This window comes from Pelophylax lessonae, assembly GCF_965119305.1.
Source record: "Pelophylax lessonae genome assembly, chromosome: 9".
NCBI classification, from domain to species: domain Eukaryota; kingdom Metazoa; phylum Chordata; class Amphibia; order Anura; family Ranidae; genus Pelophylax; species Pelophylax lessonae.
The window spans coordinates 103,736,033-103,759,767 of record NC_138776.1 but is presented as its reverse complement, the minus strand read 5'-3'; the positions used below and the strand labels follow the sequence as shown (position 1 = coordinate 103,759,767).

Sequence of the window (23,735 nt, the reverse complement as noted above, 5' to 3'; positions counted from 1 at the left end):
AGTAAATCAATGGCTTTAGTTCTGCTTCATGATTTATTGCTGTTCAGGGGCTCTGGGCTTCTGCAAAATGGCAGCCTCCAGCAGGAAGAAACAGGAACAATGCTGGAGGCAATTTACAGCACCCTAATTCTGGCAGCATAATTATTAATGTGGAATGTACGTATGTTCCTTGTTAAAGAACATGTTTTTTTATCAACTTGTTATGGGTAAAATTCTGCTTTAAGTGATTAAAACTGGATTGCAAATTGACCAAAAGGCTTTGTGGTGGTTTCAAGTGATTTACACCACAATTTTAATTGTTTGGATTCAAAATGGTTGGTAGCTGATTGAAATAAGTTAGTGGAAGGCTGATGGAAAGTTTTAAAAATCGTCTAAATATGCTAAGCACTTTATGTACTGTTGTTGAGTTCACGTGCTACTTTTTCATGGTGTAAAAGAAATACTCATTATTAATAAGTGATAGTGAGCTAAAGAAATGCTTAGACTTAGATTGTTCTGTACATCAGTAAATACTCCAGTAACACATAATTGTTCCTGTGTGAGCTGAATAAATGGCAGACAGGAGAATTCTGTGACAGTCTGTAGACAATAGAGCTCTCTGGAACTAAATGACCACATAGTCATTTGACTGTGCTGATAAGTACATGCTAGATAGAATTTACCAAATGTTTCTGCAAGTAACACCTATGGGTCTGTTTTTTCTAATTAGAAAGAACAGACAAGACAGATAGGTAGATAACAGCCCTGGGTCAGTGATGCTCTTATGGCTAGGATCCAGTGATAAAGGGTAGAATGGGTTACCTTCTGTATTGTGAATAGGAAGTATAATTGTGAGTGTAGTCATTGGATACATGCACATGCAGTAAATGAAAAAGGTCTAGTACCCCTGTCAAATTACACGTGTTGGTAATTTTCTTACTGAAAAAAGCCTTGCTGGTCTCAAACTTGCAGAGGAAATATTTCTCCAAATTCCACGACACAATTAGAATAAGTCTGGCGAATGTGAAAAAGAAAATGAAGTACTCTCAGTACTCAGTACTCAGTATTTCGGGAAGCTGCCCGTAAAACTTTACAGTTTGATTGTACAATCTTTGTTACAATCTACTTTCAATTTATCAAAAACTATGTCATGTGGGGGCCTACAATTTATTTTGCATATAATCAGACAGGCCTCACAAAATTTGATGGTGAATCTGAAGGAAATTCTACAGTCGGACAGTAATATGTACTGCCGGCTTTACATTCCTGTTGGCAGGCAGCACAGACTCCAAACAACTAACAATAATTTCATTCTAGCATGAATTCTTTTGACTCCTTCTTTTGCATGCATTAAATATTTGAGATAGGCCAACAGATTTTCAATCATATTTGAGTCAGGGGAACATTAAAGCCAATTCAAAACTTGTATTTTTCACTTCTTGAAGCATTTCAAGGTTTGATTTGTGTTTTGGATTATTATCTTTTAGAAATGTATTCTCCTCCTTTCAGGTTCAGTTTCATCACTGCTTGTAGGACATAAGCCTCCTTGATGTATTGATGCTTAGTAGTTTCAATTCTTCCCGATGCCACACATCTCTAGGACATAATAGATTGACCCTAGGGCTTAACTGTTGGCAAAGTGTTCTTTTCTTTAAATGATTCTTCATTTTTTTCCTCCAAATCCACTCTTAGCAATTAAAGACTGTGTTCCATTTTCCTTTCACCAGACCACAGTACTTGGCTTTAAAATACCTCGGGCTTATCAAGGCTTTGTATTACATACTTCATATATCATATTGCTACATTTGTTACAAGATAATCTGCCAGCGAAGTGTCCAAGAGTCTTGGTGGAATCATTTCTGAAAAAAACGTATTTTGAAATTTTTTTTAAAAATGTTCAAGGTGATAAAAGCCAGGCAGAGGTGCTGATTGGACAAGACATTGATTAAGGCATTGGTCAAGTAGATTTCAAACCTTGTACATCTCTATTCATGTTTTGGATAATTATTACGATACATGAAATATGGTAGATTCAAAGTGTAAGTAAAGTCAAAACTTTGTTTTATTTAGATTCGGATAGAGAAAGGTTACAAACCCCTACCAGTATATTGTTTACTGTCTGTGTACCTTCCTTTCACTTTATATCCCAGAGAAGGAACAAGGATGATTCCCCTTTTTAGACTGTTGTCCCTGGAACATCCATCTCTTTTTCTGGCAACAACTCTAAAATTTTGGATGTTCCCTCATGTACTTAATTGATGGCAGTGGTCACGGGATGAATAAAGTGATGCCTCTTCCCAATGAGGACACTCTATCCACTCCCACTCTATCGAAAAACTAAAAAGACCTTTTGTCAAGAGATATAGTTTGACCAAGTTAGTTACCCAAGTATATGAAAAAGCAAATTTAAACCCGCGCTACACGGTGTGTTAATTATTATTAACCACTTAAGCCCCGGAAGATTTTACCCCCTTCCTGACCAGGGGGTATTTTGCGATTCGGCACTGCGTGACTTTAACGGACAATTGCGCGGTCGTGCGACGCTGTACCTAAACGAATTTGACTTCCTTTTTTTCCCACAAACAGAGCTTTCTTTTGGTGGTATTTTATCACCTGTGCGATTTTTTGATCACGCGCTATAAACAAAAAAAGAGCGTCAATTTTGCAAAAATAACAATATTTTTCACATTTTTTTATATGAAATTCCCCCCCAAAAAAAAGTAAAAATCTAAATTTTTTAAAATTTTCGGCCAATTTGTTTCATGCTACATATGTTTGGTAAAAAAAAATCGCAAAAAGCGTATTTTGATTGGTTTGCGCAAAAGTTATCGCATTTACTAACAAAGGGAAAGATTTTTGTCATTTTTGTTGTTTTTTTTTTAACGCGTAATGGCGGCGATCTGCGATTTTTTTTGCGGTACTGCGACATTGGGGCGGACAGATCGGACCCTTGACTGACATTTGTGACACTTTTGGGGTTACCAGTGACATTTCTACAGTAACCAGTGCTATACATATGCACTGTTACTGTAAAAATACACTGGTTGTGAAGGGGTTAACTTTATTTGGGAGGGAGGGGCTGTGTGTATCCCTAGGGGCGTGCTTTCTACTGTGACTGGCTGTGGCTTGAGCTGTAAGGACACTGATCAACGGATCTACATACTAGATCCGTTTTATCAGTGTCTTTACAGCGAGGAGAATGACAGGTGGCTTGTTTACACAAGCTGCCTGACATTCTCCCTCTCCCCCACGCGCGGGGGGGTCCGTGACCACGCGGGAGCGGGAGCGCGCCTCCGGGGGCGCGCGCTCGCTCCCTAGACCCTCACAAGCTAGTGACGTATCCCTACGTCACTTTGCCTGTGAGCGGCTGACTGCCGACGTAGATCGGCGTTAGGCAGTCGGCAAGTGGTTAATAGAAAAAAGTGAATGTGTGCAGCTGCTGCAAACACTAAGAAATTCTTAGAGAAGGTAATTAAAAACAAATTTATGCAGCGCTAGCATCTATAATAATTAAGTGAAAAATTGTACCATATAATTATAGCTCAAATAAAGTCATAAAGTGCTATAGTGCTAAAATCAGAATAAATCCAAATACACGATATACTAAATAATTAAATGTCAAGTGCATATAAGTCCTTGTGCAATGGTAAAAATATTAAAGTGCAATGAATGATTTTATCCAAATAAACAATAGATAGTAAGTGCATAAAAAGTCCTTAAATTGTGATCCAAATAAGGTGCCAAAGTGCCAGGAAATCAAGGTGCTGGTAAAGTGATAGGTGCCCCTCTCGGTTCCCAACTCACCGGATTGAAAATGAAAAAAGACCTTTATCGTTATTGCACAGTAGCCCAGGATCTGTATGGAACCTCTCCAATGTGACCTCCGATATTAAATGTGTCCACCTCCGCTTCCACCATTAAACAAAAAGAGGGCCGTACATGGTGAAGTATGTAATGACTATTTTATTTTCCAAAAGTCAATTGGATACTTACAAACTGTAAAAAGATATTAAGCATATATCTGTATGATCGCGTGGCGCCGCTCTTAGCGTGCGTTCCACATACAGGAAGTTCCTGACCGGAAATGACGTTCCGTCTCGTCCGCAACCGGAAGTGCGTCAACGCGTTTTGCCGTCAATCACATCACAGCGTCTTAGTTACCCAAGTGGCTATAAATGCTCAGATGAAGCCACTTATGATGAAACATCTTCAACACTGCTAGACAAGTCCAGACAAATGTGACTTATTACTAATCTCTATACTAGAACCTTGACAGATGTAATCCTTCACATACATAGATTTTACAGTAAATACTCACTGTGGTCAAATGTAAAACAAAAACAGTTTTAACTAATCGATTCTGATTGCATCACAGCTAACCAGGAAGCCCTGTAACCTGTTTTATACATGGCTTTCCGTATCACCAAATATACAGTAAAAAGAAATTGATGTCAATTGGAAAGGGAAAAAATCCTTGATTGGTAATGTACTTTTATTAAACCTGCAAACTGAGAGATAGCAAGTACTATTTCATTGCTTGGAAGTACAATACTATTGGCTAAATAAAGGGAAAGGTCTATGTATGCTCCAGTGTTATGTAAAGGACTATCTTAGACCAAGCCAACTAAGCTTTTTGCGGTAGATCCAAATGCAACAAAGCCCTTAACAATCTCTTATGTGTTACGTCTTGTTGATGTGATTCTTGACAGTTCCTAGTGTTGAGGTTACCATATGGTGGAACAGCGATGACCATTGACTCTGATCTCCAATTCAGGCTGGATTTGGCCCCTACGGAGAGAGGATACCTGTCTAATGTGGACTAAAATATCCTTGTTTGCTTTCTTTGACAGGCAATTTACACCCTGACTGTATGCCCACACTATTTTTTGATCTGCCTACAACAGGCTGCTGGGGGCAAACTGAGAGGACTGACATGTCATAAATAAGCTCTAACAGCCAGCAAGAGAAGCCCCAACATTTTTGTAGGATCACCTTACTGGCGGTTCAGAGACCTTTTTGGACGGTGGTGAGGTTAAGATTTTCACTCAAAGCTAATTTATAACTTTAGTATTAGCAGTATCCATCATGGCACACTTACTAATACCAGAGAGGACTAGAATATATTAATACTAGACGCTGACACTATATTTTACAACTGTAAGAGGTTTGTATTGACACTCAGTACCAGACTCTTACAACATGCCATGCAACAAATATTTTATTAAGACTTTATATTCTACTTACCCTAGACCTGACATTTTGATGAAGCAGTCCTAGCCTAGGAGACCACATTTGTCAGGGCAGTACTTCAGGGGGAAGCTAAAGGGTCAGTACTGTGTTTCTAAATTCTTGCTTTAATCCACCACTTTTCTTCATGCACATGCCAGATTTGCTCACAGCAGTCTAGTCTGTGGCCATAAATTACGGCCATAGAACATCAGTATATCCAATTGAAAATGCTAATAAATTCCACAGCTCACATAGTAAATTTCAGACCTGTGGCTTCAACTATAAAACATTATCCACATTTCAAAGCATTTCTGTTTTACAGGATTAAATCAAGTGGTGTCCTTTTAAAGTAAACTTTACTTGTAATGCAGCACTGTAAAATCATTAGGACTCTAAAATCTGACTCAAAACCTTTACCTTTACTCAAGTTTACATTATAGCTTTTCATTTTTTTTTTTTTTCAGAAAAATTTTATTGTGTGTTTTTTAAAGAGGAATTTGTCTGCTACACAATATGTTATATACTGAAACAATTATGCCCCATACACACCTGCAGATTATCTGCAGACTTTTGTCTGCAGACTTACCTTTTCTATGTAGTGCAAGGGCCTGCTGGATTGCATACAAATTGAAAGTGTTTAGGTTTGACCTCATATTATATGGTTTTGGTAAGTCTGCAGACAAAAGTCTGCAGATAATCTGCACGTGTGTATGGGGCATTACACAAAGGGAATGGTCTTAAAGAGAGGAAGTAGCCGGACTAAGCGGTTCCCACTGCTGATTTTAGGAAAAGGGATAAGATAAAACAAAGCAAGGATGCTTTACCAAGGGAGGTGATAGGAAATAAATAAATGTTGCTGCACCACGTCTGGGTCTTCCTTACCCCCAGAGGCGGGTTAAAGAAAAAAGGGGGGAAGAATGAAAAAAGGGGAAAAAAAGTGAGGGGTGGGGGGAATTGTTTTCTCTTTTTTTATATTAATTCATAGAATCAGTGAGTCAGGGCAAAAAGTGAGTGGTAAAAAAAAAAAAATTAAAAACAGTCCAAGGTTCTAATACCTTCTAAACCTTTAATTTTTTTGAATTTAGGCTTTTTTAGGATGATGATGAAAATATAAAGAATGATGGTAATCAATATATGGAAATGTTTCAGTTTTTTATTCACTTGCATTGTGCCTTTAAACTTGCTAGAAATATAACTACCCCAGGAGGAGTCAATTCCCTAGCACAGCCATCTCCCTGCATGCCCTCTCCTCTTTTGGGAGTGTCTAATTACTCCCTGTGCTGTCCCAGCTCCTTTGCCCCTCCCCTCAGTACATTATCTTTTATGCAGCTTCCAGGGGAGAAAGGAGAGGAAATACTAAAGAGTCACTTAAACTCTGAGTCTGCTGGGGCTGCTGACGTTACATTTAAGATAGCAATACCCAGCAACAGTCTCAGGGCTTTTTTTTTGGTGGAGGATGCGAGCATTGAAGGGCTTTTAGATTTCTACATAAGGGATGATTTTACAGGTAAATAACATACTCTGAACAAGCTAAATGCACATACAATCTTATGTTTTTTTTTTTTTTTTGTTGAAAAGATTGATCTGGCAACAGGGTCTTTTTAGTGACCTTGGGAGGAGTTACAACCTCTGCTTGGTTTTTATTTCTGTCCCTGTACTTGTTGGCAAGGTATCCCAAAACTGGGGAAGCAAAGGGGAAATCTCCCCAGTAGGGGCACAGCTGACAGTAAAGCCCCACAGAAAATCCTATATTTCCCCTTTTATACAAAATTTCAGAAAAGACTTCATGTCGTCAAAAGTAGTTGGTATTGTGCAGATTGGCTGCGACATTAAAGCTGAATTCCAGGAATGATCTGCATTGCCTACTTATATTCGTTCATCTTGATATACATAACTTCTACCTGATGGGCCAGTACAATCACTGTAGTCAGCGCTACTACAGGTAAAACCGCAATCTTCTGGGTAAAGTGCATTCCTAGTCTTGTTTGGTTTCTGTGTGTGCCGTATCTCCACTGCACTCCACTGACCACAGGGGGCTGCTCAATTGGCATTCCCGCCAATAATAGAACAAGTTGTATTTTGTTTAATGAATGCAAGGTATTCTCTGATTTGATCAAGTGTAGAGCAAGGGTCGTAATTCTTACGGTCTCCATCTTGTTCAATCAAAGAATGGTTTGTATCTATTGAAAAAATACGAGGCATTCTATGAATTGCTGCGATGCCGAAAGAGCAATCTCTGTGGCCTGGGTGCAGTGGGGAAGATGCTTCAGAACTGAATCGGAAAATTGCTGCTATCACTCTAGTAGCACAGACTACTACAGGGATTTTCAGCTTCCCCAGCAGTCCATTAGATATGAAATATGCAACTGGACAACTGTAAATAGGCAATACAGTTCATTCCTGGAGTTCAGCTTCAAAAAGCATAGGACCAATTCAATCTGAGGTTCGGGGGGGTTAAAAAAAAACATCTATAATCACATTTATGCTGTAGCATCCTTGTGATGCTGCAGCTGTCTCACGTCAGCTCTAAGACTGAGAACTGTGGGATCACATGACCACTGATCGCTGTCAGTCTCTGCTCTCTGCTGTGCTCTTCCAGCACTCACTGAAATGTAGGGCTGGGAAGGGGGTGGGCGGCTGGTTTTGGCTCATTCGTGTGCTGAGATGCGGAACCAGCTGTCAGTCAGGCAGCCTGGTGGATACTGACAATATTGTCAGGATCCTTCCAGTGCCTGTAGTGGCTCTGCTACATCAGCTGAAAGGGGGTAATAGTCTGCTATTAACAGTAACTCACCCTAGCTCCACCGCACTGTGGGAAGATAAAGAGCTAGGTGTCGGTGCTCAGGCTGAACGTCCAAACCAAATGTTATGTGAATAAAGCCAGCACACGAAAAGTCTTCTTCCAAGTAAAATACTTTAGTCCAACATGGATAGCGGTGACAACATGACAAATTCTGACGCGTTTTGGCTTTATGCCTTCCTCATAGCATGCTATGCGGAAGGCGTAAAGCCGAAACGCGTCAGATTTTGTCATGTTGTCACCGCTATCCATGTTGGAATAAAGTATTTTACTTGGAAGAAGACTTTTTGTGTGCCGGCTTTATTCACATAACAAATAGTCTGCTATTAGCTGACTCTTGGTCACAGGAGAGCAAAACTGAGTGCACTCCTGTGACCCACAATAGAAGTATGGCCAAAAAAATACCTTTGACCATACTTCTCTTGTAATGTCTAGTAAAAGACAGATATATGGAAAGACATTTCCATATATCAGTTTCCAGCATTTCTTTACATTTTCAACATTATACAGTTTATATTCCTATTGCATGCATGGTTTATTCCTTATTTGTAAATGACTCTGTTTAGGTTTATAAATAAGTAGACAGATTTATTTCAACATGTGGGGACACAGCTGTGAATGATTCACTTTGACTCATCATTCTTTAGTTAATATCATTCAGCGGATGGATTTTAGGCTTTTGCTTGTAAATAAAAACAATTTAAACTGGAGACATGACTATATCAGGACACAGTATCTGGCTGACACTCTTCCTTATAAATGCCAAAATCAAAGTGAGCCATCATCAAGGAGCATCCCATGATAATGTTTTTGACTTGTCTGGTGCTGCAATAAATCAGGGCTGAAACTACAAAGTTCACCACTTCTTGATCTATGAAATGACAGCCCTCTACTCCCATCCAGGTGTCAGCGATTCTGATGAGATGCTATGTTTAATGTTTCTAGTAAACCTCCCCTTTATTTAGATGTTTGATTGCTTATATGACTCATAGGCAGCTGTTTTTTGGCTGGGAGTAATGGCAGTTCTTGGAGAATGAAGATTGACTGTGTGTCCTGAGCCTTGGCCTTGTGCTGTGCACTTTTGCTTAGAAGACTAAGGCAAAATGATGTGGTAAGCAGAGTTATGGGAACAATATGTGTACTTCTTTTTAGGAGATTTGTATTGCCTGGCAACAGTGATGTGTGGAATAACAACACCTTTTTCTAATTATTCATTACTTTCAGCAATGTCTTTGATCACTAGAGCCTTTTCACACTTGTCCATTTTTCTGCATGTTAAGTAGAAATCCCAGCCTTTCTCTGTGGCTGGTTCACACCTATGAATTGCAGCTTATTGTGAAAGACATGGATACAAATAATACGATTTTTTGGGGACTTTAGGGCTGGGTTCACACTGATGCCAACACGGGCATGGCAAGTGATTTGACCAGCATTGCTGTGCAGATTACATGCTATGTCTGTGCAATGCGAATTTAGCCATAGAGTTTGTATGGCTGCATTCGCATCACATTCAGACCAAAATGGAGCATGACCCTTTTTTTGGTGCGCATTGGAATAGGATCGCATGGGTGTTCACACTTATGCGATCCGATTCCTGTATCATTTCACAGTTTGCACTGCGATCTGCGAGCCAATCTGGGGGTGTCATTAACTTCACATTGACACCCACAGCAGTTCACAGATGTCAGTGTGAACCATCTGCGATTCAGCTGCGATGCAGGAACCTGCACAGCATTCACAGGGCTTCCCGTATCCCACCATTGTAAACCCAGTCTAAAAGCTAAGTTCACCTTTGCCAGAAAAAAAGCCTATGCAGTCAAGGGGCCCCAGTAGATATTAGAAATCTGTGCAGCTTTAAAAAATGATCATTAAAGCGGAGTTCCAACCAGTGAAAGTTTTTTTTAATAAAAATACCCCCGGGACAGTCAGGGCTAGTGCATTCCACAATGGCTAGCCTCTGAACTGTCCCGGGTTGCACTTACCTGCAAGAAGAAATACTTACCTTGAAAATGTCTTCTCCAGCGCTGCCATCTCAGGTGTGGGCAGCTTGAAGCCAGCGCGATCCTCTTCTGTGTCCTCTTCCGTCGTCTTCGGTCCCACGATGCACTGCACCGGCCCGCCGTCACTTCCGGTGCCTCAGCGTCATCCCTGCACAGCTTCTGGGCATGCCCAGAAGCTGTTTAGCAAGGTATAACGGTGCCTGCACCGGAACTGACGTCGGGGCCGGTGCAGGCGCATTGATTCCTGGGAGCGATGATGTTCAGCTCCCAGGAATCATTGCATGCCAGGAAGTGATGACTCGCCGCGGCCGCCGAGGGGAGGAAGAGGAAGGTAAGGTAAGTATATTTTCTTCTTAACGAGGTAAGTAAAAAAAAAAAAAAAATTGCGATTATCCATTTGTTTTTCAGGTGACCCGGAGCGAGAAGATGGAGGTAAGTATAAATTTAGGGTGGAACTCCACATTAAAGTGGTTGTACACCCTCACATATACCCAGTGCAGTGACTGACCTCAGGTGACTGACCTCAGGTGATAGATGAAACAAATCCTCCTACACAAGGTGTACCTATCTGCAGTTTTCTCTTCTCTACATCTGTTCAAAGTGCTGAATTTATAAAGCTTGTCTGAGCATTAAAAAAAAAAAAGGGTCCAGAGAGCTGAGATTCCACACTGCAGAGCTCAGTAAGGAGAGCTCTGAAAGCTGATTGGAGGCAAGTGACACACACCCCTTCACACAGCACACAGGAACAGAGCTGAAGCTGTCAATCAGCTGGAGATCCCTCCCCTGTGACCCCTTTTCTCTTGGTGTCAGGAAAACTTGTCAGAAGTGACTCATGCTTATAGCAAAGGAATGAAGCAGCAGACCGAAATGACACTTAGGGGGAGATTTACTAAAAATGATGCTCACAGAATCTGGTGCAGCCATGCATATTAACCAATCAGCGTCTAAATTTAGCTTGCTCAATTAATTGATTTGGCAAGTCAAATTGCATGACAAGTTGGAGCCTATTGCCGACAATGGCACCTTTCCAATCGGTGCAACGCCAACTTTGCGGTGCCACATCGATTTGCAGAAGTAGTTCCTGCGCGATTTTTGCCGATTTTGGGTTTGGCTTCAATAGACATCTGTGCATGAAGCTATACAGATGTCTATCGAGTAGCACCTGAAATCGCACTGACCTGCTACTTCAGCTGAAGTAGCACAATTTCAAAGTAGAATCAAAGAGAACCAGGGCTAAGCCCCGGTTCACACTGCCGTGACTTGTCATGAAACTTGAGAGTTCATAGTTGCATGACAAGTTGCACCACATTAATGGTAATGGAATCATGGACTTCAACACTACTTGCTTTGACTTCTGTTATCGAAGCCATGGCAGTGTGAACAAGGGCTAATACCTAGAAGCTGATTGGTTACTTTGCACAGCTGTACAAGATTCTGTGTGCACCAGTTTTAACAAACTTAACCATAGTGATTTTAATTGAGCCAAGTACACACTATGGAGGGATTATGGAGGGATATGCTTTGCTCATATTTTATTTCTGAGGTTTACAACCATTTTAATTTGTTTTACTCGTAGGCCATTTGGGTCCCCTCAGAAGCAACCCCCATATCCTGATTTGTTGCTAGGATGCAAAATCATTGGTTTTCATTCCTACAATCCTGAGACTGAATATCCAATGATTTTCATGTCCTAGCAACAAGTCCGTACTTGGGAGTTGCTAAATAGGAGCCTACAGATAAAACAATACAGTGTTTCTAAAGGCAGAAGTTTTTTTTTCATTTGAATGAATTCTATGCATTAAGATAAAAACCTTCTGTGTGCAGCAGCACCCCTCAGCCCCCCCTAATAATTACCTGAGCCTCATCTCGATCCAGCGATGTTGCATGAGAGCATCGGCTGTCTGGGACTCTCCCTCCTCATTTGCTGAGACAGGGAAAAAGGGAAAAGAGGGGGTAGGGCGGTTCCATGTCTGAATGGACACACAGAGCAGTGGCTCAGCTTGGGTGCCCCCATTGCAAGCTGCTTGCTATGGGCACATTCGGCAGGAGGGAGGGGCCAGGAGCACCTGTGATGGACGCGAGGAGAGGATGTTTAGGGCTGCCCTGTGCAAAACCACTGCACAGAGCAAGTAAATATAACATGTTTGTTATTTAAAAAAAAAAAACAAGACTTTAATATCACTTTAAAAAGTATTTTACCAAGCTGCGCATATTTTTAATATCTACTGGGGGCCCTTTAATGCATAGGCTATTTTCTAGAAAATTTGATGTTCTGCTTCTGCAATTTAAGCACTGAAAGTTTGATCTCTATAACTGATTCAGTTGTGGTGGATTAGCTTAACGCACAGTCCCATTAGCTTGGCAAACAGTAACTCAATCCAAATGGCATTTTGCAGATCGTAGAGAGCTCTAATCCAAAACTTGTGCCAGATCATAACAGATGAACATCAGATGGGTCAAAAAATCATAGTGTGTCTAGCTCCAGCAGAGTACAGTACATGTTATGAATGGAGGCTAAAGCATTAAGAAGAAATGTGGCACTAACTACACAGTGCATCCCCTAGCTACAGATTAAGGTAGGGGCAATATTATTTAAAGGGGAAAAAAAAAAGCAATGTACTTTTTCAAAGTCACACACTCATGGGGCTATAGTAGACACTCTAGACATGTTTTGTACGGCATAAAATCAGAGGGCAACCATACTTCATTCAGCAAGGCATTACACACCAACCAGATTAAAATATGTTGACCATACCTTTTAAACACACACACATCCAGTCCCACAAGAGATGGCCAAATTTGGGAACCACTCACCCAGACAGTTATCTCCCTTAGGTATAAGATGGCAGGGAGTGATACAAGTTATAAAGTGCCCTCCTATCTCTCCTCAATTGTCAAAAAAATTAAACTTAATAACAGTGTGTCCATCTGTATATACCATACATAATGTTGCTTGCCTGTCCTAATAAAGCAACTGAGTGGAAAACACCTGGCGAAGCTCCTTCAAGAAATGTCCATTTACAATTCAGACTTCCCCTGGCTTTTGGGGTCCTAAAAGATGGGCACAATTGTCCCCAGTGCTCGGCTTATCTATTGATTCCTCAAGGTGTTTGTAGTCATATTAGTGCACTTGAAACAACAAAACTACTACTACTGTCCATGATAAATATTTTATTTCCATCAACAGTTAAAGCAGAAGCAAAGAAAAGAATACTTACCTATGCTCCAATGTTTTGATATCCATGAGGCCCCTCACCGGTGCCATCATTTTCTCCCCAGCTTCTTCTCGCTGTATCCCCTTCTTCAGTCATTTATCTCTTTTATTTTTTGTCAAATAGAATTTCCATTCATAGTTCAACAGTTTTCCTTTCCTGAATATTTCTTTAATCTCTTTAGGAACCAAAACATTTATGACTTCCAGAATGGTCTAGTTTTAATGTTCAATAGTTTTTATTAAAGATTTTACAAATGAACATATAAAAGTAGGAAATTGGAACAGCCAACAAGCCATATAAAAAGGTTACGGCAACATTGTACAAACATGGCAATAATGTTCAAGAGTGTTCCATACATATGCACAGCGATCCCAATGTATAACATCCCGTGTCAAATAAATTGTTTCAAAATGGTGATCGTCAGCACTCCGCACATTACAGAACAGCATGGGAGAAAATGAACTGTAAAGAGACCGTCCATAGCAGTTTGCCTTGTCCCAATTAATCAAGGAACCAAGCTAATAGGATAGAGAAGAAAGAGGAAAGGAAAAGTAAGGGAAAAATGGAAAAAGAAACAGAATGGTCTAGTTTTGAGAAAAGATGTCCCACAAGTGTGCCATTTTCATCTTCTTTGTGTTGCATTTTCCACAGGGGAAGCTACCTGTGCTGCTATTGGGTCGATCAGAAGATCTCCGCCCTGGTGAGTTTGTTGTGGCCATTGGAAGTCCATTCTCTTTGCAGAATACTGTCACAACAGGTATTGTGAGCACGGCACAACGTGGTGGGAAAGAACTGGGCCTGAGGAACTCTGATATGGAATACATCCAAACTGATGCTATCATAAATGTAAGTGTCTCATATTAATTGCACCTCCTTAGCATTTGTCATAACATGTTAATTATGAGTCTGAAAATTTTTTTTTTTCCTTTTCTTTGTAATATATATTAGTGATTTTATTGTAACCTGACAAATGCACATCTTTTCACATTTTCACTCCTAGTTCAAGGTGAGAAAATTCTATATATTCTTTGACGTGACCATGCCAAACAGCAGTAGATTGTAACAGGCTCCTACACAAATAAACTGTTTGTTTTCCATTTCTTACACTTTGCATACCCACTTGCTGTGGGGCTCCCTGGTCAACCTCTCCACATCTGGAAATCACAGGACAAGAATTGTAGTATGTTCAGCCTCTGCCCATTTTATTTCTACTACATCTCATTATTTAATACCCCATTTAGTACAGCTTTTGTCCCAAACTTGGCATTACCATTAGCACCAATGCCATTACTTCTGTAACCTTATCAACTCCAAAGGTCTTAGATCTGATATAGCTGATATGTTTTATGCAAAAAGCACCAGTTTTCAGGATCTTTTGTATTTACTGTGAGGTTATCATTGATTGTTATAGCAGTTTAAGAGGTGACAGCACCAAAAGACTGTCTGACAATTTTGGTTTATCGTTTTGGTGCTACCCAGTCCAGACATCAGTGCACACCTGCAGGGAAATTCAACAATGAAGAGGGTGCAGGGGCTGTAAAGAGGAGTCACACAATTAGACTGTGTAACATGCATCCTTCTTTCTCTGAAGGCAGCTGACCGGTGGACTGTGTAATGCATTCCAAATTATGCTGCTGACCTTAAAAACAGAAGGAGGTATATTGCCACAGTTCAATGCATATAGTGATTGGCAGAAGATCAAACCTTGAGAAAATTCATACTGGCGAGTGTCTAAGGCTACTTAGCTTCAATGCTCTATTTGGAACCCAATGTTTTGTGAAGTTCAATGAGGGTAACTTTGTAAATAAAGGAACATTCTGGGTGTTTTAAAATATGGTGTTAAACTTTTAAGATAATATTAGATGGCTGGTGACAAGACAGAATTAGTCCAAATAAATGTTGACAATTGTGTGTCTCTATATACAGCACTATTGGGTTTGTTTCTGAAAAACATATCTGTCTGATTCTGAATGCTCTAAAAGAAAATAAGTAGGTAATAACCGAGACAGCACTAACTGTAAGTGTTTGTTTGTCTTTCAGTATGGAAACTCAGGAGGACCTCTTGTGAACTTGGTAAGAGCTCATGTCCTCCCTGCCTGCAGGTACTGGTTCTTTGTGTAGAGTCATGATGTGCTGTCAGAACACGTTGACTGATAGAGCCTGGCAGGAGGTTAGCTGTACTGACATTACATTACTGTATGACTCAGATCTGTGGTTGGCAAGACTTTCAGAGGGTGGTGGTGTTACTGACTGACTAACCCTTGAAACACATGTAAAAGTTCAATAGATCTAAACTTTGTGGACGTTTAGTCACCGGGGGGAATTAAAGTTTCCAGCCCACTGACATGGCGATAATTTTAGTAAAGTAAATCCGGACAGAAAATCGTCATGCGTTTGAAGTGTTGAAACTTTTTTAGTGGGAGGCAGAAAATAAAGATTAATGGAGTAAAATGATTACCTCTGATGGTATGACTAACTTAAAAAAACATTGTAAGCCCTGTGTTTCTCCACAACCACCATCTGTATTTTCCTCCTAACTGCTCCTACCTTTATTTATGTCCTAAAGGTATTTTTCTTAGGTGTGTCTCTACCTGTTTCACCATTTCCTGATGGATCCTGTGGTCACATCTAATGTTTTAATTCTGTATTAGTCTTGTCACCATTTATGCATTCTGCTCAGTCTTTCTTCTTGACTGATTTTCATGATGTAGCACCCTTTATCTCCTTTTCTGAGCACCCCTACCTTTTTTACCGAATACACCCTTCCTTCCTTCCTTCCTTCCTTCCTTCCTTCCTTCCTTCCTTCCTTCCTTCCTTCCTTCCCCTTCCTCCCTTTTTTCCCTACTTCTCCCTTCCTTTTTCCTTTTCCTTCCCTGATACATAAGATTGTCAGTCTGCAGCCATAGTACAGTAGATAGTCAGTGACTAAGGGGGTTAGTTCATCTTTAATTACATTTTCCAAAAAAATCCCTTTGTATTACAGCATCCTCAGTACAGTATTATGCAGTCCTCTGTTTTGTAAAAATGTGCTTACTTTTCAAGCTGCCTTTTCCATTGCACTTCCCTTTCCATCCTGCAAATAGCAGGACATACCAAGCATTAGAGGCACGGCCCCGGCAACTCAGCAACGTGCGCACTGCTTAATTTCCTGCCCACATTTGCACAATCTGCTCTCCTTCAGTCTCCCAGAAGGCTGAGCTGCAAAACAGAGAAGAGTGCACAAGTGTGGGTAGGGAATAAAGCACTCGTTCGTGAGTTGCTGGGACCATGCATCCAGCTTGGACCAATATGAGTATGCATATATCATACATGTGGGATTCTTCTAAAAGCTGGAAATCATTATAGTAGGTACTGCTAAGAAAAGAAACGGCCGCACATCCAGGAATTCCAATTGCCGTTAATTTCCAAAGTGATAACTAAGTGATGACACCAAAGACACAAACATAGGGTCACGTAGACGCGTTTCACACATACATCTTGTGCTTAATCATTAGTGGTAATGATTAAGCAATGTTGGTGTCTTTGGTGTCATCACTTTGGAAATTAAAGGCAATTGGAATTCCTGGATGTGTGGCCGTTTCTTTTCTTACAAGTTTTCCACGGAGGCGGGCCGGGGCTAGCACTCTATGGAATATTCCACCTCTAAGCTACCATCATACACCTGGAGCAGTGTTTTCTCCCTATAGTAGGTACTGCTACTCCACAAGCTTCTGTGTCTTGTGCTGAGGGACTGTCCTGCTGCATTGTTAACAAAAGAGGTAATTTGCTTGGCATGGGCACCATTCAGAGCACACTTTGTATCCGCCCAATAAATGCTAAACATTGTGTGATTGGATGAGATGGAGAGGTGGAATGATGATGTCACCTTCTCCACCTCATTCATTTAGAGAACACTTTGTGTATTCATTGAGAGCATGCAAAGCTTTCTCTGAAGGGTTCCTGTGCCAGGAGAGTAACCTCCTGTGTTCAGTATGCAGCAGGGCATAGCAGGGCACGGAATCCAGAAGCTAGTGAAGATCACCGGGGTAACGGTGCCTACTACAGTGCCTTCCAGGTTCCAGAGGGATCCCACCGGTATAGTATATGCATATTTACACTGGTGCAAGGTGGACCAAGAGAACTATGTAAAATTGCCATACCTGGAATTCAGCTTTAAAGCTGTGAGTGGACAATTTAGGTGTTATGCCTCCATACTTACAGCTGGAACACAGATACAAGGCTTTAGTTCACAGTAAAGCAGACAACAAAGGGCAGATAGGGAAGGTGTGGGACACTTAAAGAGTATGTAAACCCAGCATTTCATATTCCTGATAAGTGCCTGCTGTACCATGTGCTTGTATGAGAAGTATCCTGTTCTCTTTGTATTGCTTCCTTTGTGTGAAATCCCTGGTGTTCCTGTCAGTCCCTCTGCTTTCCTATTAATACCTGAACACACTAAGCAGCAGAGCACAGCCAGGTCAGTTCTCTAGCTGTACTGGAAACTCAGCCTGCTCTCCTCCAATGATCAGACTTGTCGTGATACCCCCCTTTCCTGAAAAGCCATTCACTGGGAAGATCAGTGTACTGTTGCTTCTCCTCCCCCAGCTGAGCACAGAGGGAATGTAATCACTTATAAAAAAAAGGAAAAAAGGTATTGATCCTTTTTTAAAAAAGGTATTTTTTTTTTATATCTATACACAAATTTTTTGCCTTTCATTTCTATTTTAAACTGAATGGGTTCTTTTACAAGGTGATGGTTTATAATCCAGTTAAGGACCATTCTATCACTTGACACAATGTATAAATCATCAGTTTAATTCTTGCATACCACAACCATACTTGGGACACGTTGAACGTTGGTACTATTAAGGCGTGCTCTTTGGAAGTTGAAAATTTGCAAGCTGTCATCTAGAAATGTTTCCATCAGGCGGGATAGTGTTTCCTCGCTGCTTGCCAACCACACTTCATTAACCGGCATTTTCCTCTTTTCACCACAGGACGGTGAAGTGATCGGAATAAACACTCTGAAAGTCACTGCTGGCATCTCATTTGCTATCCCATCTGATAAAATACGTAAATTTCTTGCCGAGTCACACAGCAGGCAATCCGCAGGTGAATGTGAAGCCGCTATCATTCCCTATGTATGCTTATGTGTGAATAGTTGCCTTTTTATCATCCCAGTATAAACAGAGCATGCCAGCCTACCCATTTACTGGCTTGTGGCTTCAATGTAAATAAACCAAAGGGCAGGTTTATTAAAGGGGTGTTATTAACGTAGTGCTCATCAATAACAGTCCCACACACGTTGTGACCTATCATTTGTCAGATGTCAGATCAACACTTTGTCCACAAATTATACCAACTTATGTTTAGACACTGAATCAACAAGCAAATGAATAGGTGGATTTAGTGCTTACCTGTCTAGTTTAAATGATGAACCTCACATGCAGCAATTAAAGTAGTAATAAACCCTCAACGGATTTTTTTTTTTTTTTGTATCTTAACACACTCAGTAGAATAAAAATACATCCCCTAGTCAACTTTGTTAAAATATTTGTTAAAATTGTTACCCAGGAACCTGCAGTTGACAACTTTCAGTAGTGCCGTTGCTTCCCTGAATTTCCAGGTTTTACAGGATAGAATTAACAGTGGACAGTGCAATTTGGAGTTGATCCATTGGCTTAGAGAAGGGGGGGAGGAGTGACTAGCAGAACAGAGTCTAAGCTATGGGGTTGTGTGTTTCTATTGGTCCACAGTGTAAGGAGACATAGCTCTAGTACCTGCCTGCAAGTGTAGCGGTACCCCAGGGAGGGCTGCTTAACCACTTAAGCCCCGGAAGATTTTACCCCCTTCCTGACCAGGCCCTATTTTGCGATTCGGCACTGCGTGACTTTAACGGACAATTGCGTGGTCTTGCATTGCTGTACCTAAACGAATTTGACGTCCTTTTTTTCCCACAAACAGAGCTTTCTTTTGGTGGTATTTGATCACCTGTGCGATTTTTTGATCATGCGCTATAAACAAAAAAAGAGCGACAATTTTGCAAAAATAACAATATTTTTCACATTTTTTTATATGAAATTCCCCAAAAACAAATGTAAAAATCTAAATTTTTTAACATTTTTGTCCAATTTGTTTTCTACTACATATGTTTGGTAATAAAAAATCGCAATAAGCGTGTTTTGATATGTTTGCGCAAAAGTTATTGCGTTTACTAACAAAGAGAAAATTTTTTGTTATTTTTGTTGTTTTTTTTTTTTTAACGAGTAATGGCGGCGATCTGCGATTTTTTTTTTTGCGGGACTGCGAGATTGCGGCGGACAGATCGGGCCCTTGACTGACATTTTTGACACTTTTGGGGTTACCAGTGACATTACTACATTAATCAGTGCTATACATATGCACTGTTACTGTAAAAATGACACTGGCAGGGAAGGGGTTAACTTTATTAGAGATGCAGTGGCTAAGTGTGTCCCTAGAGGCGTGCTTCTTACTGTGCAGGGATGTGGCTTTTCATGTAACAGCAGAGATCTACGATCCTGCATAGCAGGACCGTATGATCTCTACTGTTACACAAGGAAGAATGACAGGCGGCTTTGTTTAAATTAGCCGCCTGCCTTTCTCCCTCTGTAACTGACGATCGCGAGTGACCGGTGGACATCGGGTCCACCGGTCTCTTGCACAGAGGTGTCCGTGAACAAGCGGGGGCGGGACCGCGCCTCCGGCGGCGCGCGATCGCCCCCTATTGGCTCACCCATATGTCACTTTGCCTCCACGGGGCTGACCGCTGCAGTGTATGTACTTGCCGTGGTCGGCAAGTGGTTAATTAAAGACACTGTACCCCAATGGTTGCCCTGACCTTGCAAGTCTCTGGATAACTCTGACACCCTGGGCTCAGACATTTCAGCAAAGAAATATGGAGTAAACCAGATAAGTTTTACTTAGGGTTTTGCAGTAAATAGAATCAACAGCAAATGAATAAGATAAGAGAAATAAAGTTGTTATACTCTTTATATGAATGAAGAAATTATTTATCAGTAAAGTCCATTGAAGAGCAATAAAACAGCAAGTATTAACTAATCAAGGTCTATGGCTGCAGGTCAGAAAAGGGTAGGAGAATGACCAATGTGGAGTTAGACTACTCCCTTTAACCTCCTGACACCACAGCCCCCTTAACAGAAACAGTTTACACAGCTTAGCAAGTTGTATCTAGAGTCTATGACTGTAGTCTCTAAATATAAGAGAGTTTCTTGGAGATATGGGGCCAGATAAACTCCCACTGTTCCTGTCCCTTGTGGGGGGAACAAAGGAGTCCTTTCATTGATGTAAGTGTCTTTAATCTTCTGCTAGCTCAAATGAGGGGGGTCAAAGTACTTGTGAGATAATGACATTCCATTATAAATCAATGAAAAACATTCAACCAGCACAGGAAATAGCCTAATAACATTCCCTTAGGATGTACAGTGCCTTGAAAAAGTATTCATACCCATTGAAATTTTCCACATTTTGTCATGTTACAACCAAAAAGGTAAATGGATTTTATGTGATAGACCAACACAAAGTGACACATAATTGTGAAGTACAAAGAAAATGATAAATAGTTTTCAACATTTTTTAGAAAAAAAAAAAAAAATCTGAAAAGTGTGGTGTGCATTTGTATTCACCCCCTGAGTCAATACTTTGTAGAACCACCTTTCACTGTAATTACAGCTGCAAGTCTTTTTGGGGATGTCTCCACCAGCTTTGCACATCTAAAAAGTGACATTTTTGCCCATTATTTGCAAAATAGCTCAAGCTCTGTCAGATTGGATGGAGAGCGTCTGTGAACAATTTTCAAGTCTAACTAAATCTATTCCATTGTAGCTCTGGCTGTGTGTTTAGGATAGTTGTCCTGCTGGAAGTTGAACCTCCGCCCCAGTCTCAAGTCTTTTGCAGACTCTAACAGGTTTTCTCCTGAGATTGCCCTGTATTTGGCTCCATCTTCCCATCAACTCTGACCAGCTTCCCTGTCCCTGTTGAAGAAAAGCTTCCCCACAACATGATGCTGCCACCACCATGTTTCACGGTGGGGATGGTGTGTTTAGGGTGATGTGCAGTGTTCATTGTCCGCCACACATAGCGTTTTGCTTTTAGGCCAAAAAGTTCAATTTTGGTCTCATCTGACCAGAGCACCTTCTTCCACATGTTTGCTGTGTCCCCACATGTCTTCTCACAAACTGCAAATCAGACTTCTTATGGCTTTCTTTCAACAATGGCTTTCTTCTTGCCACTCTCCCATAAAGGCTAGATTTGTAGAGTGCACGACTAATAGTTTTCCTGTGGACAGATTCTCCCACCTGAGCTGTGGATCTCTGCAGCTCCTCCAAAGTTACCATGTGCCTCTTGGCGGCTTTTCTGATTAATGCTCTCCTTGCCCGGCCTGTCAGTTTAGATGGACGGCCATGTCTTGGTAGGTTTGCAGTTCTGTACTCTTTCCATTTTTGGATGGTGGATTGAGCAGTGCTCCGTGAGATGTTCAAAGCATGGAATATTTTTTTATAACCTAACCCTGCTTTAAACTTCTCCACAATTTTATCCCTGACCTGTCTGATGTGCTCCTTGGCCTTTATGATGCTGTTTGTTCAGTAAGATTTTCTAACAAAGCTTTGAGGGCTTCACAGAACAGCTGTATTCATACCTGAAATTAAATTACACAAAGGTGGATGTAACATGACAACATTTGGAAAATTTTAGGGCGTATGAATACTTTTTCAAGGATCTGTACATGCACTTTCACTTGGGCAATTTGCTATACAACTTGTGCTTTGAATTTGTGTGTGGGTACTCTCAGAATAAGCAAACTATATTATGATTGTCTGACCCTACAGTTCAGATGTCATTTTAAATCAGTGTTTTTGTGTGTTCTAACTGGAGTCTATTTTGCAGGTCAGGGAATTAAGAAGAAAAAATACTTGGGTATAAGGATGCTGTCGCTGAGTCCTGGGTGAGATAAACAATTACACAATACCTTTTAAGGGAACATTTTGTATGATTTTTTTTATTCATTTATTATTTTTCTTTATTCATTTTCTAATCAAATATAATTTGAATTGTTGGTCACTACAAATTATGCTACGATGCAAAGCGGTATGTGATAGCTCTCGACTGCATGGTTGTCAAGATTTTTATTTAGATTGCTCCAGTTTTATTGGTCCCTATGTAATAAAAGAGAAATTTCAAAATTAAATAACACCATAAATATCGGAGTATTCTACCCACCAGGTAACTGACATTGAAGGGTATGCTGTCACTGGTGCATGATCTGACACTTGATGTGCTGTACTGTCACTGCAAGTAACACTGCTCTCATTACAGCAAAGTGAAGGAGCTCAGGGAACAGCTAAAGGATTTCCCTAATGTGACGTCCGGAGCGTACATTGTAGAAGTGATTCCAGATACACCGGCAGAAGAGTAAGTACAGCCTAAACTGTCCTTATTTTTTGTTCCTTACAGTAAAATACAACACAAAGGCACAAACCAGCTTTGGATAGGCTTCCATGGGGGGTAAAATTTATGAGTGACATGAGAAGCAAGAATGTTTTTCATCTTAGCAGCATTCTTTAGCCACTTGCCATCTGGAAAATTTACCCCTCTTCATGACCAGGCCATTTTTTGCTTTTCGATACTGCGTTACTTGAACTGACAATTGCATGGTCATGCGATGCTGTACCCAAATTCAATTTATATAATTATTTTTCACACAAATAGAACTTTCTTCTGGTGGTGTTTGATCACTACTGGGCTTTTTTTTTTTTTTAGCTCTAAAACGAAAAAAAGACCAAAAAAAAAAAAAATGTTTTTTAATTTCTGCTTTAAAACATATCCCATTAAAAAAATTAAAAGAAAATCAAATTTAGGCCAAAATGTATTCTGCTACAAATTTTTGGTAAAAAGAAATCCCAATAAGCGTTTATTGCTTGGTTTGCACGAAAGTTATAGTGTCAACATGGGCGTCCAGAGAACTTTTTTCAGGAGGGGGGGGGGGTGGCATCATTTTAAGGTCCCCCATGTTCCGCCCCTTTTCAACAATGTCATGAAGGGGAGGGGCTTAGTCATTAAACTTAGCCCCCGTTCACACTGGGGCGAAGCTACTTCGCACCGCGACCTCCGAGGTCGCGGTGCGAGCAGCGCGCCGCTACCTCGGAGTGGCCGCCACTGACTTCATAACATTGAAGTCTATGGCGGTCGCCTCCTGGTCGCCCCAAAGAAGCTCCGGACCCTTTTTCTGAGTCGGAGCGACTTGTGTCGCTCCTATCAGAACGGGTCCGCAGCTTCCCTATGGGAGGCGACCTGCGGCGACCTGTGAGGCGACCAGGTCGCCTCACAGGTCGCCCCAGTGTGAACGGGGGCTTATTTTGAGTATTTATTTTTAAAGAGCAAACAGCAGGATTTATTTTTAAAGCATTTGTTAGCCGAAAAAAAAATTGATCCTGTTCCCTTAAAGCATGTTACAGAGAACAGTGCTTTTCTTTGTAATTTGGCCCCTTCTATTAC

At 40.7% G+C, this 23,735-nt stretch overlaps 1 protein-coding gene across 1 annotated transcript in view; it reads left to right on the top strand.

The window, feature by feature from the left end:
* HTRA1 (HtrA serine peptidase 1) overlaps positions 1–23,735 on the top strand; it is a 49,378-nt gene that overhangs the window by 13,098 nt on the left and 12,545 nt on the right. Inside the window, exons 5-9 of the mRNA XM_082268057.1 lie at positions 13,875–14,069; positions 15,264–15,296; positions 18,200–18,314; positions 22,128–22,185; positions 22,557–22,652. Coding sequence (XP_082124183.1) covers positions 13,875–14,069; positions 15,264–15,296; positions 18,200–18,314; positions 22,128–22,185; positions 22,557–22,652 — 497 coding nt within the window. The remainder of the gene's footprint in view (positions 1–13,874; positions 14,070–15,263; positions 15,297–18,199; positions 18,315–22,127; positions 22,186–22,556; positions 22,653–23,735) is intronic.